The following is a 17,284-nucleotide window of genomic DNA, read 5'->3' as shown; positions in this document are numbered from 1 at the left end:
GACTCCGGAGGTAATGAGATTATTTGCTAACTATGATTCTCCCAAAGCCATTTGGGATTCTGTTGCTGCTACATATTATGATGGGAGTGACTTTGCTCGTGTTCATGAATTGAATGTCAAAGCTTTCAAAATAACTTAGAGTGGACAGCCTGTTGCAACCTTTTATGCGAATTTGAAGACAATTTGGCAGGAGCTTGATCAGAGAAACCATAATCCTATGACTTGTGAAGTTGATATTAATTCATATCGGACTGAGCAGGACAAGATGCGTGTCCATATTTTTCTTGCTGGCCTGGACCCTCACTTTGAAGGGGCAAAGAATGAGTTATTGCGTCTTGCAACTCCACCAACATTGGAACAAGCTTTTGCCTATATCCGAAGAGATGAAGGTAATAAGGCTGCCGCTCAGAACCTTCATACTGAAATTTCTGGTTTAGCAATCCATGCTACACCTCCACCTCAACCTCAGATTGGGAATTCTACCATAGTTCCATCTCAGAGTCAGTATCAGCCACGGAATTAGGGATATCAGCAGAACCAGAATTATAATCAAATGGTTTGCAATTATTGCAAGGAAGTTGGCCATTTCAAGAATCAATGTCCTAAGCTGCGAAGGTTTAATTACAACAACTCTGGTTGGAGAGGAGGCAATAATACTGGAGGACGTGGAGGACGTGGTGGTGGTCAAAGAGGCAAAGCGGCAGTCCAATTGGTGCCAGAACCTGACTTCTACGGCATTGCAGGGCAAGATCCCTCACAGGGTAATGTTTCCTTGACTAAGGGAACTCAAGGTAAAATTGGTGTTGCTTTACATGTTTCTGACTTTACTGGTAGTGATACATGGATAATTGATTCTGGTGCGTTTGACCATATGACCTATGATAAGTCATTCTTTATGTCTATGTCATCCCCTTCTATATCCCATGTTTCTAATGCGAATAGTGCGTCTTTTCCAGTCTTAGGTATTGGGTCTGTTCAGGTTACACCATCCATTGTATTGCATGATGTGCTTTATGTACCCTCATTGTCTCATCATCTTTTGTCTGTATCCCAGTTGGGGTCACAAAATAAATGCTCTGTAACCTTTTATCCAATGTATGTTATTTTTCAGAATCTATGCACCAGGATGATCATGGGCAAGGGAGACCTGAGGGGGAGACTGTTTCACTTGGATTGCATGTACGCAGAGCCAACACAAGCACTGGAACAACCTTTAGCCCTAACATTGAATTCTGACAGATTAAGTGAGCTATGGTTGTGGCATAGGCGTTTGGGTCATCCATCTTTTGGAGTTATGAAGAAGTCCATGCCTTCATTGTTTCTGGGAGTTAGTGAGTCTAGCCTGCATTGTGAAACTTGTGCTTTGGCTAAGAGTCATAGGTCTAGTTATCCTTCGAGTTTTCATTCTAGTACTATGCCTTTTGAGTTAATTCATTCAGATGTATGGGGTCCTTCTAAACATTCTACCCTTTCTGGAATGCGATATTTTGTGTTATTCATTGATGACTTTACTCGATTATCCTGGGTGGTTTTACTTAAGTCCAAAGATTCTGTTTTCTCTGCTTTTACAGCATTCCATAAGCTTGTTCGTACTCAATATGATGCTCATGTTAAGGTCTTTCGTTCCGATAATGGGGGTGAGTTTGTCAATCATTCATTTCATGAATATTTCCAACACCATGGCATCATTCATCAAACTTCATGCCCACAGACACCTGAGCAAAATGGGGTGTCTGAACGGAAAAATCGTCATCTTCTGGACATGGCTCGGTCTCTTCTACTTAGTGCTAACATGCCCAAGTATCTTTGGGGAGAGGCCGTATTGTGTGCTTCTCATCTAATCAATCGTCTTCCGTCTGTCCCTCTTCAAGGTCGTGTCCCACTTGAGGTCCTGTCTAACTATGTTTCTATTCCATCTTCTAATACTCTTCCTGCTCGTGTCTTTGGTTGTATTGCTTATGTTCATCTATATAAGAATCAGAGGTCAAAGTTGGATGCTAGAGCCCTTAAGTGTGTGTTTGTGGGGTATGGTTCTCATCAGAAATGTTACAAATGTTATCATCCTCAATCCCAGAAGTTTTATATCACCATGGATGTTACGTTCAGTGAAGATGCATGTTATTTTTTGCCTCCTGTGACTCCTCGTCAGGGGGAGAAGTCTTGTTATTATGAAGATTTGTTTAGTGGGCAAGATGGGAGACTAGCATTCGAGTTCTCAAGGTTGGAGTGTTTTGGAACGGAACTTGAAAAAGAGGACAGCAGCCCACCGAATGGAGAAGAGAATTTGGGGAGTCAGCTACTGACCAGTCTACCGGATCAATCTGACCGGTCGGTTGAAGAGGAAGTGTCTGATTATGTTTCCGTTTTGCATGATGAGCTTATTAACAAAATCAAGGTTTTGCAGGTTGAAACAAAGGCCCAATCCTCCTTAAATGTGTCTCTAACCCTTGAGAATGAAAAATTGCAGGAAGAATTATTGAGGGTCAAGGAGAGTTTCAACAAATTCTCTATAGGGTCTGAAAAAGTCTCTAAGATGATGGGAATTGGCAAAGCCCATGGTAATAAGGAAGGATTAGGATATAATGGTGAGTCATGCAAACCTTTGATTTTTGTAAAAAGTATGGAAGGTGAGAGCTCATCAAGCAATTTACAAAGCCCTAGTGACAAACCATCTGGCTCCAAGTTGGCTGAAAGAACAGAATCTCATGAAGTCACTCATTCACATCAGAAAAATCTTTCGGTAAGTTCTGACAAGCACACCTCTGTGCATCAGCCCAGGTATATTCACAACTCCAAAAACTTTGTTCCTACTTGTCATTATTGTGGAAAATTAGGACACATACGTCCTAGATGCAATATACTTCGCAGGGCTACTCAAAATCAGAGGAAAACGTTGGGAGTTAACTCACATGCCTCGTTGCAAGCTGAGTTGAAAGAGGGTCTGAATCTGATCGCCAGGATTGCAAAGATGGCTTCAATCCCCGTGAATCTGGAACCAAAAACGAAACAGAAGCAAATATGGATTAAAAAAGGTTCAAATAATCGTTTTTCTACTCATATGGATAATCTTGATAATATGTTTGAGCGTGCTTTTATTCCTACTGATCACAAATTGGCTAATTTGTTTACTAGGCCTTTAGACATACGTCAATTTGAATCACTTAGAAGCACCGTTGGTGGATGCTCTAAGTATTGATACTCTCACTTCATTTGATCCATTTTGCATGCATTCATGGTGTATGTCTTCATGATAGTATATGTGCATTTTCTTTATGTCTCCGCATTGTTATGTTCAGTTTCTGGAAATTTAGAATTGAAAAATAGTGGTTTGTATCCCCGAGTGTTTGACAGATTATTTTGAACTTAGATTGACAAGGGACATACTCTTTTCGTTAAATCTATGTGCAATAAGGTGCCTAGCACGTTTTGAACTTGTACTTACGTCACTCTATAATTGTGAGCTTGAACAACATATTCTTTACAATCTTGAAACCTCACATGCACACATACTCTAAGTGGTGGTAAGTCTTAATTGATGGTTGGCTTGTTCTCATTGCTCATGTACGAAATTACTCTTGTTGGTTGCTCCTTGATAAATAAATTAAAAAAAAATAAAAAATTATTGGTTTATGGAGCATGGCCAGGCTATTCCCAAAGTAAACAGGCCTCGGTCGTGACGAACGATATGAGGATTGGGAAGAAACAGGAATGGTTTGGTCACCCCGGTGGATTGTGAAACTATTGACTCGAGTAGATGTGCTCTTTGGGATGTCCTTGTTACATCTAGTACCCTAAAGTCATCTGACTTGGGAGCTGCTAGCATAATACTCGTTACATGGGTCGTAGTCTTCTTGAGCAAAAATGTTACTTTGTGTGAAAGGCAAAAAGAAAAAAAATTCAAAATCATGCCCACACGGTGTTATATTTTGGGTAACACGACTCGAAACCCACACGAAATAAAGCGGGTTGAACCCGCACGATTAAAACGCGGGTCGGCGGTGGATCAACCCGCCATGACCCATTTAATAAATTAGTTGGCCACGGGTCAACCCGCCAACACGAAGTGAACCCGTATTACCCGATTGTGCTACGTTCCTTCTTGAAATTTGGACGTTAGGAGTATTTGATCATAGGATTAGACAATTTGAAATATTTTGCTTTTTAATTATTGGATTTAATTATTAATGAATTATATATAATTAATATTTTTCGTCTTGTGGAGTTTTTAGTGAATTTAATCAATTTATGCTTTTTTTAGTTAAATGAGTCTCATTGTTAATGCTTAAATAGATCATTTTGTCTAACAAGACACAACCCATTTATTAAATGAGCTAAGCGGGTTGAAACGGGTAATCCGTTTAATAAATAGGTTGGGTTTGAGTTTAAATTTTTGACACGATTATTAAATGAGTAACCCATCTTGCGACACGATAAATACTTTGACCCGAACACGAACCCAACCCGACACGACCCATTGACAACCCTAAATCCAAGACTGAGTTGCAGAAGGGCAAAGCTTGCATGAAGACTCAAAAGAGTCGAAGTCCGACTCAATCGAAGAAAGTCCGGGAAGTATTGAGTTTGTTGTTTGGGGAATGGAGATTCTCAGTGGAACAAATGAAATGGGTTAATGGGGTGGTATGGGTATCTGGGAAAGGCAAGCTGCACGCCTTCAGTCTTTACATATATTTAATTATATATGATAGTGCTTTGGTGAAACAGAACAGCACCATACCTCCATACATATCAATATCTATTATATATTATATAAACATAGCCGACATAAAATATGAAAAAAGGATCTCAGTTGCCAAATGGCAAACGCTGACTGGGGGCCGTAGCCCCCACTCGTGCGTCCGCCACTCTGCTAGGAGTAGAGAAGTGGATACGAGAAAGAAAGAAGAAAAAAAGAAAGGAAAAGAAAGAAAGAAAGGGGAAGGGGAGGGGACAGTGAACAGGGGAAGGAGAAAGGGGAAGAGAAAAGGATGGGAAGAGAGGAGAGATAAAAAAGAAGGTGGGAGAAAAACAGAGAGGAGTGAGGAGAAAAGACACGGAAGAAAAAGGAGTCGAAGAGAAGATTAGCTATGAGAAGGGGATGAGAGTTTTGACTTTGGAGACTTTGTCTTCCGGACTCGTTTTTGCGAGTGATTAAAAGAATCAGGCCTAGGAGCTTTTTTTTACTGCAAGTTTGAGGAAGATGTGAGATTTATGATCTCATGGTCTTGGGTTTCACCTTTGAGATTTCCAGAGTTGGGTGTTCTGTGAGTTTTAGCAGAGGTTGAGCTTTATTTCGGACTTTTGTTTTGGTGTACTCTTTTGGGTTTTGGTTCTGTTTAAGATTTGAGGTGAGTGGCTGTTCTTTCTTGCAATATGTTTTGTTAATGACTTTCATTGCTTGATTTCTACCTTGTTAAATTGAGGTGTTGGTGTGATTCAATTGTGAGTGACATTGTATCTGCATATATTTTATAGGTTTTATCTTTTATCGTTGTGGGTTCTCTTCTCTGATTCTTGTTTGTTTCTTTCCTCTTCTCTTTATTCAAGTATTGTAGAGAAGGTTTCTTTTCAAGAGTGGGTTTTCAGTTTGGGTTGGTCTGTTGACAAGACTAGCAGTATTGTGTGTAATCTTTGTGGTCAATTTGATAAAATTCTCATATCAGTCGATTGTCAATTATTATAAAAGTTTGTCCATGCTGTGTAATAGTACTTACTGCTTTGTAGCCAAACCGTTTCTCACATATCCTTCTGGTCATTGCTACGTGTAACTTTTACCAGTAATATTGCATGTTTTGCTACCTTTGGTGTGGGTTCTGTGAAGAAATTGACTGGCAGAAGCTGTTCTACTTGCAGATTATTCGGTAGTTCTTGCTCTTCTGGTTGAGTGTACTTGGAATTGATTTCTTTGAGTCATGATGCTAATTTGTGGTGACTTTATCATATGATGTGACCCCATAATGGTGCGATCATCAAGCTTAGGTAGCCTTAGGCTTTGATAGCCAAGACATAGCTAACGGGTATGCAATGACAACCCATTATTAGTATATCAGGCTTAGGTAACCCAAGGTTTTGATTGCTGAGAACATAGCTAACAGGTGTGCAAGGGCAACCCATTATTAATGTATCGGGCTTAGGTAGCCCTGGGCTTTGATAGACAAGACATAGCTAACGGGGACAATGGCAACCCATTATTATCACAGTGTTTACTTTTGTACCGTTATTGGAAAAAGATTGTACATGTTTGCTTTCTGGAAATTGGCAGCTCAGTGTTCTTGAGACAATTAGTGTAATAGTAGATTTATAATTGTTTTTATCCATTTTCTTATGATTTTCAAGTTAGTAACGATTCTTTAGTTTTCTTTAAGGATTTTGGTTTTGGGACGTTAAAATTGTAATCTCATTCAGCCAATAACGATGCTTTGGTTCAATTTCAGGATCGGGGCGTTTCATCTATCATTTTCAACCCAATAGAGAATTACGTATTGGGTGTTTGTAGTTTATTGTGCTCAATGACATTGCCAATTTGATGAAGTTATGTTTATCAATATCATCATACCATAGAAATTGGTAGAATAAGGCGTGTAAAATAATATCTTTAAAGAAATCTCATTGTACCAGTGGAGTGCATAAACTTTATGTTTCAAACTGAATGTTATACTTTCTTTTGCTGATTGAAAACACATAAATGCTATGTGTATGTATGTGATTTATTTGTAACCTGTCTTATTTTGACTTTTGGGTTTGCAGGTTTTTTTGGAGTATATCGGATCTGTAGCCTTCTCTGTCCTCTGTCTTCTCTGTTACAGACTTTCACGGAGAGATAAAAAAAAAAAAAACCTGCGTCTTCTCGTGGTTTAAGCACTGGTATATATAAGACCGTGGTATAGCTGGTCCATCTAACAGGTAGCATATATATATTTTGAGAGAGAGAGATGGCAAACGTGTTTGGCAACCCCATAACCGACTCGACCCTAAAAGGAATGGCAGAGTATGCCGACAGGGAAATAACCGCAGTTGACAGGGCACGCATGGCAGTTAACATGAAAAACGCCAACATGAAGGATATGAATGCCCACACTTACGTGGAGAATCTGAAGAGACAATGGGGAATTGAACGATCCACACTTTGCCTCATTTACAATGCTACTGGGAACACTATGATGTTGGTTGGTAGTGAAGATAGGGCTGGGCACATTGGACCAGTCCCATACCCAATAGTAATTCAAAATGGCCAGTGGGGTGCGTTTTTGCATGTTGGAGACTCTTATGGATCTACGGCAGGTGTTGTGTATCGCGGCAAGAACGGAAAGATAGGCAACGACTGTGACTACATCATGGCTTGGTCCAACACACATAGAAGAGAAAAAAACATAGGAGATTACCACTCTGTAAATATATTAACCTAACCCAATTTTTCATTTATTATATTTTAAAAGTGTTTTAACTACGTTCACAACTGGAATCACAGGTTGGATAATTCGTTTTGCAGGTCTCGACTGAGGCCCGTGAAGTGAACCACTTCACTAATGCAGTACGGAGCGACTTATTATATCAGAAGTCTCAAACGACTTGCTACAACTACCGCGACTCATGGGAGGGATGCTTGTCAATTATATCAACTGGCAGTGGCACTTCCCCTGTGGTGGAAGCAACATTCACTTTAGAAGATGCTGTCAATGCTTGATTCGATCCCAATCGAGTCGGCTCCTACTAGCTAGCTAGTAAAGGGAGCTAAGGAGGTATATCTATATTGAGTTCGTATGTTATATGTATGCAGTATGCTGGCTGTTGATTGACCTTGTTGTTGGTCAAGGCTAGTTCATATTATCAATAAATAATGCTTCATGCCTGTCTCAGAGGTTATAGAATAATTTCCTTTCAGTTGTAATTTTCGTCATTTTTGTTCGTGTCAAACTTTCTATTGGGTCTGTATGCACTATTACTGTTTGGTTTGCTTTTCCTAAATTATGTGTACCTACTCGATCTTATATTTAATAAATACTTTCCTGAGTGTATGTCTTAAATTATGTGCTTGGAATTTGGCTCCACTCTTATTTTTGAAAATTTGGTGGGATTTTTATTGGGCATTCAAATACCATTGCAAACTACATTTTAATTTCTTGAGATCTTAAACAGTAACCAACCATACACAATAACGACTACACAAGGGATAAATAATTATTACACATACTATTTTTCATTAGGTTGCTAGAATTATTGAGTTGACGAAATCCTTGAAGTTTGAGTCAATTTCAATAGGGATTTTGAAATTTTGCATTCGAATTTATTTGTAAATTATTTTATTTTCAACTGGTGTATCGAATTTGAATATTAATTATCAATTGGAAGTTTGGACCTGGTGTACATGAAACTCATTTCCTCGGTCTTCCTCAGAGCCTTGTTGAATTTGCTTAAAGCTTGTCAAGTGTTGTTTGAACTTTGAAGGCCTAGTACAGAAGAAGTCATCAATGAACAAGCCCCATTAATCCAATATTAGAAAAATCCTAACCTTAACTCTTCTTTTTATTTGGTGTACATGAAGGCAGTTTGTTTTGCTTCAATTTCGTTTGGTGTTTCTTCAATCGTACCAAAGTCATCGATATATTCTTATTTTTTTGGTGCAAATACTACATCATGCAATAAAGCAAAAAATAGATGAAATTGATTGGCCATATGAGATTGAGATTGAAGAGAATAAATTAATGAGGGTAATTACAATTTCTCACTGCCTTAAAAGGTTAGTTCAACCGCTTTGAAAAACTGGGTCATAACTCAATTCACTGTCACAAAAAAAAAAGGTTATTTTTTTAAATTTCTCCAAAAATTAGAACTCTTGGGATGGAGAATACGAGAAGGAACTGAATGACAGAGATGAGAGAATAAAATTTACAAAAGTTTGAGTCCCTCCCTATTCCATTATTTTCTCCCCTCCAGTTTAACATCATTTTCTCATAAAACAAATAAATGAGTATTTAAGCCATTTCGTTGAGCTGTCATTGAATTTTAATTACACGGCTTATATTTAAAGCCAGGGATAACCAATTAATCCAGATCCGGTGCTATATATTTTACTTTTCCCTTATTTGCTTCAATCAAACCCCAAATCCCAGTTTCATTCTCGACTTGCCTGATCACTTCATTTGGTAAGACGAACACAGAATCTATTCCCCAAATTAATGTCCTAGTGTTACGCATCACCAGTCTTGGAAGCAACTGAGTTGGGCTAAACTTGAACCGACCCAATCAACTTTTGGCTTAGCCCATTCTAGCTAGGGTCAAAGGATCCTACATTACTTCGGTTTGATTTTCGATCATGATACTCCTCATCATGGCCATCCTAATCGACGACAAGGATCGAATATCGCAGTTGTCGGAACCTACTATGGAGAAAATCCTGTTTTGCTTGCCCGGTGAAGATGCTGTCTGCATGAGCCTCTTGTCCAAGACGTGGAAAAGCCTTTGGGACTCTTCCACATTCTCACTTTCATTTTGGTATTTCTGAAAAATCAAGACGAGGTGTTGATGGGTCCTTGAGTTTACTCCAAGACGAGCATGAAGAACATTCGAAAAGGACACTTTACACTGAAAGGTGTATTGGCAAAAGACATCTCTACCAACGCTTGGTGGTTCAAGTGGTCAGGAGTTTGTTCCCCTTAAGCAAAATCTCGAGTTCGAGCCTTGTGAATGGAGCAGCCTGCGTTGGGAGAGCTTCCCCCCAAAATGGGGTCCGACCCGGCTCGAGGGATTAGTCCTTGCCTACAGGCGGGGGATACCCTGGTTTAACCCAAAAAAAAAAAAAAAAAAAAAAAAAAAAAAAAGCATCTCTGATCATCACCCTGACAATTGGATAAAGCTGGTATCCAAACACTGTCAAAAACTTGTTGCTCGATTTTCGTATTCCCGGCCACCCAATGTACAAGTTTCCTGCTGCTAGGTTGGATTTCGGATCACTGGTTGTGTTAACACATTGTACTCGATCTGGCGAGTGACTTGGTTCATGGCAACACAAGGTTTAGCTGGCGAAAGGAGCTCGAGTGATTGTCGAGTCACGTGTTGATCTGATAGATTTTTCTGGGAGCTCCTTTCTAGATGCCCTTCTCTTGAGATTTTGGAGTTGAGATTCTGTGTAAGGATGGATTATATTTGTATTCCGGTTTGTAGATTAACCAAGCTCAAGAAGGTTGTCCTCAAAAGCCATCCTTGTTATGATGATGAATATTATATATAGGTGTGGTATTGAAGCAGTCAATCTCGAAACTCTTTATTATTCAAGCAGATTCAGCCCATTGGACCTTGGTTCAATCTGGTGCAAGAATTTAAAGGAGCTAAGTTTCGTTGTTGATGGATCGATGATTAACAACCATGTTGTTATTTCTCAACTTCCCTCTCTTGAGAAGTTGACCCTATAGCTATCAAGCTCATACTAATTTGGGAAGGAAACACAGAGGGTTTTTAGTCCTAGACTCAAGAGTCTTGATGTGTTGGGACGTTTGAGAGGAGGGTTCATCCTGGTAACTCCAGATTTTGTCTATTGCAGATTTCGTGATTACAATTATGAAATTCCATCTCGGGTGTTGTCCAATTATCGGATGCGAAAAATGTTTGTTGATGTGCAGATGGGAACAACATATCCGATGTACATGCATATGCTTCTGCGCGCGTTCCAATTGGTATATATCAATAGTTTTTTACGGTAGAACTTGCATTATTTCATGCAAGGTTTAACCCATTTAATTTATTCTCGAGTTCCAAATCAATGTTTTGCTTATTAGACAAACAAAAAAGAATGTTATGGCAGTAGTCGATGTATCATCATTCTTGTAAAGCAAATGAAACAGTCGACGTAGGTTAATTAATTGTGTTAATTAGTGCAGTTTAGATATATACGAGATAGTGTAGAGAGGACCATTGTAATATGTGATTTTGGCAACATACTCCTGTTATTGTATTATGCAATTTCATTACTTAAGGCTTGAGGACAGCTACATGAATTTTAATAATTAACATTTAAAAACAGTCGTAGCGATCCTTTTTTAAAATTATTTAATTCAACCAATTAATTTGACTTTCTTTCCCATATAACCTACCACAAACGCAATGCAGTTTCTTTACTTAATTTGGGAAGCAACATTAATTTTATTAATCAAAATTGATCAAAATTTAAGGACAGTTGCAGAGATTCTTATTTAAAAAATAAAAATAAATTCTAGCTCAACCAATAAAATTGACTTTCTTTTTCCAGACAAACCAATTAGTTTGACTTCCTTGATAAATAAATCACATAAACCGTCCACTCTCTAAGGCCATGATAACAAAACCAAGCAAATCCTAAATTAACCCTCCTTTTATGAAAGCTTATTGATCATCCACTCGTGTTCTGTACATGAAGCACAAACATAGGTTGCACGTGGCATTTACAAGACATGTGGCAGTCCATGTAGAGGACAAGAATTGATCTCATATGTCATCCCTGATATTATGCCCATTGTTTATTAAAAGAGGTACCATTCTTTAGCAAAAGAAGAGGACCAGCTAGCTAGGATCCTGAAAAATGCAGTCCAGACTTGTACTTGGATGGCGCTCAAGAGGTGGAGGCATCACAAGTTCTGCAGGCAGGGCAATTGCTTGTTGTGCCAAGAAGCCAGAGCTGCTGCGTCTTGTCACAACCAAGGCGCAGAACCGAGCCGCCGTTCAAGGCCTTAAGCTCCCTGTCGCTGACAAAGTCATAAATGTAGGCTAGCTTGCATGGTTTTGTAAACCCTGTTGCATCTATCTCAAAGATAAAAGAGCTTTGGATGTTTAATATCCCTCGTCTTTGATAGTCCTGAGGTCTGTCTGTGTTTTGCAGGAGGAAGAAGTAGAAGAGGAGATACACAAGGCAAAAAAGGAGAAAGAAGAGAAGAGGAAAGAGGTGGAGAAGTCTGTGGACTCCCAACTCAACCGCCCTGATAAAATTTACCCTCCTAGTTAATTTTCCATCATGTATGAATCTAAAGCTGTAATGTACTGATGCTTCTATACTTGGTTCTCTGTCAATATGCTAACTTATGAGAGTGACAAGACTTCATAAGAGTTATTCTTGGATGCAATATTGCCATACAACTACACAGAGCCAGGATCAATTCATATACGGTCGCTTCATAATATAACATTGTTCACAAAATGGGCCATTTACTATTTGAGAAAAAAGATGCTGCACATGGCAGTTAAATGTAGCATATTACAGACCTGTAAAATGTATAGAATCCATCTCCAATATCAAATAAGACTACAGATGCTATTTTCCACTGATACAAAGGCCCCAGGTAATTCTACCACAGTATCATATAAAACAATCATGGTCGACAAATAAGTATTAGCTCTATGTGAAAACAGCAGTGGCCAACCTTACGTGTGAAGCAAGACACCTCTGCTGTTTGCTAGAAGCAGATGCGATCTCAAGACATCCCTTGTGGACTCAAAATGTTCAGAAGAGAAGTACCATTACTGTCTGAATTTGCTGTACCTAAGCTTCTTCAGGTACTTCAATGAGCCTCCCTCGAACCCACTTTTTAGTTACAGTAGCCGGTGTTTCATCTTCTTGGGATTCAACTTTGGTCCCATTGAGTTGAAGATTCTTGTAGCATTTATCGTTCTCATTTGGGTCTAATTCGTCTGATTGAATGCTTGAATCCGATTGCTCCGAACTAGACGGAGGCAAAGCATCACTGTCAGAGCTCATTGGGGGAAGCTCATCTTCATCACTTGGCATATCCTGCAAGGTGAACTCGTCAAAGCCAAGGTCCTCGTCTATAATTGACGATAAGGTTGGGGTGCCATTTACTTTTCCGTTGTATGCTTCAGTCGGACCACCAGACCCAGTATATGTTTCCTTCTCCATCTGACTAAGCACTTCATTCGATGCAAATAAGGGGTCTTCATTATCGTTGATGGAAAAGGTCTGGGTGCCATTCACCACCTTTCCATTATCTGCTTCAGTCAAACCCCAAATCCCAGCTTCCTTCTCATCTTGGCTAATCACTTCATTTGGTGGGACTGAAGGCTTTTCATTCCCATGGGATGAAAAGGTTAGGGTACCATTTACCTTTGCATCATCTGCATCAGTCAGACCCCAAAACCAGTTTTCCTTCTCACTCTGGCTAATCACTTCATTTGATGCAACTGAAGGCTCTTCATTCTCATGTGAAGAGATCTGCATCGTGTCTATAGATTCAATTGACCGAATTGCCTCGGCTATAAGCTGTCGCGTTTCAATGAGGGAAGCTCGAGCAACAGGGCTCTTAGTTGCAGAAGCCTCAAGAGCCATGGCAGCCTTCTCAGCTTCAGCAATCAATAGCCTGCAGAATGCCATAAAAGTAATAAAACAGTAATTACAATAAGAGATATGGCGTTTTTTACAAGTACAAATCTGTATGTAATCCCAAGTAGGATCAATTAGGATTATGGGATCATTTGGTCTACATACTGCAGGTGATAATATTCAAGAATCTAAATAGCTGAAAAATTGAAAAACCAAGGGCCAAGTATTATGACCAAAGGCATCAGATCATCTAGACAGCACGAAATGGTTTGTTCGATTGTTCCGAATCAATGATATGATAATACAGGCTAGTAATTTTCATTTACTAGTCCATAGAGTTCAATTTAATCCACAAGTATGCAAGATGAGCTTACCTAGCTCGTTCTATGGCTTCAGTTTTCTTGGTTTCAGTAGCTGCTCTTTGTGCTCTGATGTTCTTTATCATCTCCATCTTAGAACTTGCCAGAGGATCCTTATACATGGGTCCTTTACTTCTCAACTTCAGTTTCTGGAGTTTAATCTCATTCTTTGAAATTTTTTTTTCTTCAAAAACCTTTTTCTTTGTAGGGCTCCTTCTTGGGGACTCAGTATTACGTGGTGACCTTTTTCTTGGCTTTCTTTCAGCTCCATAGGACGCATCGTAATATTTAGACAAGGCAGAGCAAACCCGGTCACGGTACTCCTGACATTTGAAGTATATCAGGAACATGTAATTTAAAGAAAGGATCGTTCATATATCAGGAACATGTAATTCAAAGAAAGGAAGGGTCAGGTTTCCTGCTATTGTTACTGAACATGCAATAAACATGGCCATATTGGCACTTATGTATCAACATGAATAAACAATTACAATGGCTTCTTCTGGATGCGAGAAAGTTAAGTTAAAGTAGCCTAAACACCAAACAGTACAATAAAATTTGTCAATCCTTGATGATTGGAAAGCAAACCGTGGGGTAAGGTCGGATTTAGGTCAAGTATGGTAAGCTTGGACGTGAGAAGAATTCAAAACTAACTATGGAACGGAAGTTTGGAATGGTACATACTCGGGTATTGATGTGAAAATAGTTTTACCTAAAGGCATCAAAGACTGTAATGTACTTACTTAATGAGACCTCACCAAGATTATTATATCTGCACTTACCGGATCGTTCCATTTTGCTGAGATTGCTTGTGAGATCTTCCTCCTTTGCTCAAGAGATTTGGGTGCTCTCTTGCTTCCTTTTGGCCTGCGCATTATTTTCCTTTGTTCTATACTCTCTAGATACTCCTCTTTAAGCTTTCCATCTAAGATCTTGTAGGAATCCCATTGCAACTCCTCCTCACCATCATAACCTCGTCTAGAGGCTTCGGCAATTAAGTTCTGCCATTCATAACAGCAATTTTCCTGCAATGATAGCTTTTGCCGCCGTCTTTCCCACCCCATCCGGACTCCAATCCCAATTTTTGTTCTTGTCTCCTCCCTGAATGATCAATAAGAGGAGATATTTTGTTAGGAATGCGAAGGAAAAGTAATTCAAATATATGATCATAAACTTCTAGTTCATTCCACTCAAGGGACAAACAAACTCAGGACTAAAATGAACACTGTTTCAACACAATGAAAAAAGATAGCAATGATTAAACTACAGTTCTTATAAACAGAACAACAAATACCCACGTTTGAGCATGTCCAAGGTTAACCAACTTCATTTTGACCTGCGTAGACAAACATTGTCAGTAACATAAACAACTCTGACAATTGAAAATGAGATTATGTCCAATTACAGGGAGAATGAAATTACAAAACACCTAACCTTCATCTCATAGGTTATCCTTTGCATTGGTTACAACATTATAGTGTGTGTGCTTTAAATAGGTACTGTGCCAAGCATCAGTGAGTCATCCTTCAATCTAATAAGGAAATTGCTTTTTGCAGATAAATACTGACACAGATGCATGTCCTTTTTAAGGCAGAAAGCTGGACAATATTTATATACTTGGTGAAATGTCATTTCATCTGACATATACTGACTAGTACGAGATGTCATTATCAATACATAATACGACCAGCAGCACATTGAGAAGAGTTAGGAAGAAGGTCAAGAGTTGCACCCATTCAAGTTCCTCAAAGTGAACTATATATACAAAGAGACAAGGTTTCCTTTGCAACAAACAAGATTGGCCAAAATAAATGCATTTAATGCCTTGAAAAAGTTTGTACTTTTAAGTAGAATGTACCAACTGAATGGCGTGTACACAAGCAATCTCCATGTATCTTTCAATACCAAGTATGTAAACTACGGATAGATATGAAACAAGTTTTCTTTTAGAGCAAACTCCAAAGCTCAGAATCCAGCTCCACTCGTAATATATCTATATTAACATCATTCCAACAGAAACATGTAAATTATTCTTACATGACATCACCTTAGGATCCTGCATTGCAAGCCTTGTTCTTTCTTTGATCAGCTGAAGGGTTTCTGCAATGATTGTATGGATAACATTTCAGTACGACAAGTATAAAGGACACATTTGATAATGCAAAAGCCAGACTGGATGAGTATATCATACCAGGACTATGCTTTCTTCCTTTGTTCCATGGTGTGTTCCCTTTATTTGCTTTAGAAATCCTCAATCGCCTTAACTTCTCTTTCTCATCCATTTCTGAGGAATCATCACTTGAAGACTCTCGCTGAAAGGGACTCGAATCCTTATTCAGCTCTGAACTGGTGTAACCCAAGTGTCCATTCTCATTATGAACAAGAGTTTTTGCTTCAAAAGTAGCAACTGCTTGGATCACTAGTCTACTCCTTGGGGTCTTAATGTTCCCCAAGTTGAAGTATGACTTTTTAGCTATGTCCGAGGATTTATACCATGAGGACAGTTTCTTGTCAATTCCAAAGGTGAATGGACTTGAAATTACTTTACTATGGAGAGAGGTTTGAGCCCTGAGGGTACATAGATGGTTTTGGAAGCCAGGCTGAGCAACAGCAATCTCTGCTAACAAATATAAACATTTAAGAGATACCCTCGACCAAAAAAGCAAGAATCTTTGAATAAAAAACCAGTCATTTGACAATTGAACATTTATACACACAGTCCAAATTCTGTAACAAAGGCTAGTTCTATGGAACTAACATCTGCTAAGTACTGCATATGTATTGGAAAAGGTCTCAGTAACATTAGGATGTGCTTCAAACAACATAAAAGTCATCCCTTTCTTAACAAAAAGGTCACAAACACCTTTGAAAATTGCATACACAACAAATGCCTCTACCTAAATTCTTTTTACGAAAAAAGCTAGTTTGGCAATAATTCATGGAACTAATAAATCCAGAAACCAAGTGCTGTTGGACTAAGCTCTAAATGAATTGGGGAAGTAACATGAGCAAGAGTTCACATAGTTCAGCACCAAAGTTTCAAACTTTCAGTGACTATAAACAAGTAATTTAGATAACAAAATGAATGAAGAATGAGATTGAAGTTGGGTACCTAGTGAAGGCATGGAAGCTCATTCAGCCAATTCCAAACCCAACAACAACAACAGCACAGTAGAGACAGAGAACAGAGGCAGCATTTCAGGTTGAGTTAGTCAAGCAGAAGAAGCATAACAAGAAAACTGAGACTCTGGGTTTTGGGTAGAAGATACAGAGAGCCCTGTCACTGCGAGAGAGCCACACAGTCCCACACACACACAAATATACCACAGTGTCTGATAATAGTTGCAGGAGGTGGATAACGAATTTACACAAAGGCAGACAATTTGATATTTTCATATATACCCTTTCTTTGGCTTATCACACTTGGTCGGCGTTGCCTTCTGTTCTGATATTTTCTATGCGGGTTGAGCTGGGTCATACCGTCTGGGTTTGCAGCCCATTTGCATCCAAAAGTAGGCCTCATGTCATTGACTATAGTACACATGTGAACTAGAGGCCCAATCCTACCCAAAATAAGTAAGGGGATGAGGGTAAAAGCTTATTAGTGTAAAAATTTATAGGAATTTAA

General features: G+C 39.0%; 2 protein-coding genes across 2 annotated transcripts; one reads left to right on the top strand and one right to left on the bottom strand.

Annotated features, from left to right (window-relative positions):
- Window positions 1-4,923: 4,923 nt before the first annotated feature.
- On the top strand, window positions 4,924-8,021 carry LOC133725568 (23 kDa jasmonate-induced protein-like). The gene is made up of 3 exons (XM_062152858.1): window positions 4,924-5,345; window positions 6,745-7,385; window positions 7,487-8,021. The coding sequence occupies exons 2-3, from the start codon at window positions 6,930-6,932 to the stop codon at window positions 7,679-7,681; spliced, it is 651 nt and encodes a 216-aa protein (XP_062008842.1). The 5' UTR covers window positions 4,924-5,345; window positions 6,745-6,929; the 3' UTR covers window positions 7,682-8,021.
- Window positions 8,022-12,148: 4,127 nt separating this feature from the next.
- LOC133725566 (uncharacterized) lies at window positions 12,149-17,032 on the bottom strand. The gene is made up of 7 exons (XM_062152857.1): window positions 16,769-17,032; window positions 15,848-16,273; window positions 15,704-15,756; window positions 14,955-14,992; window positions 14,439-14,757; window positions 13,672-13,979; window positions 12,149-13,334 (listed from the first exon to the last, which is right to left on the bottom strand). Exons 1-7 carry the CDS (start codon window positions 16,779-16,781, stop codon window positions 12,503-12,505), a joined length of 1,989 nt encoding a protein of 662 aa, XP_062008841.1. The 5' UTR covers window positions 16,782-17,032; the 3' UTR covers window positions 12,149-12,502.
- Between the last annotated feature and the right edge of the window lie 252 nt (window positions 17,033-17,284).

This window comes from Rosa rugosa, chromosome 1 (assembly GCF_958449725.1).
Source record: "Rosa rugosa chromosome 1, drRosRugo1.1, whole genome shotgun sequence".
NCBI lineage: Eukaryota > Viridiplantae > Streptophyta > Magnoliopsida > Rosales > Rosaceae > Rosa > Rosa rugosa.
Note: the sequence above shows the minus strand (reverse complement) of the source record. Positions and strands in the feature narration are given on the sequence as shown.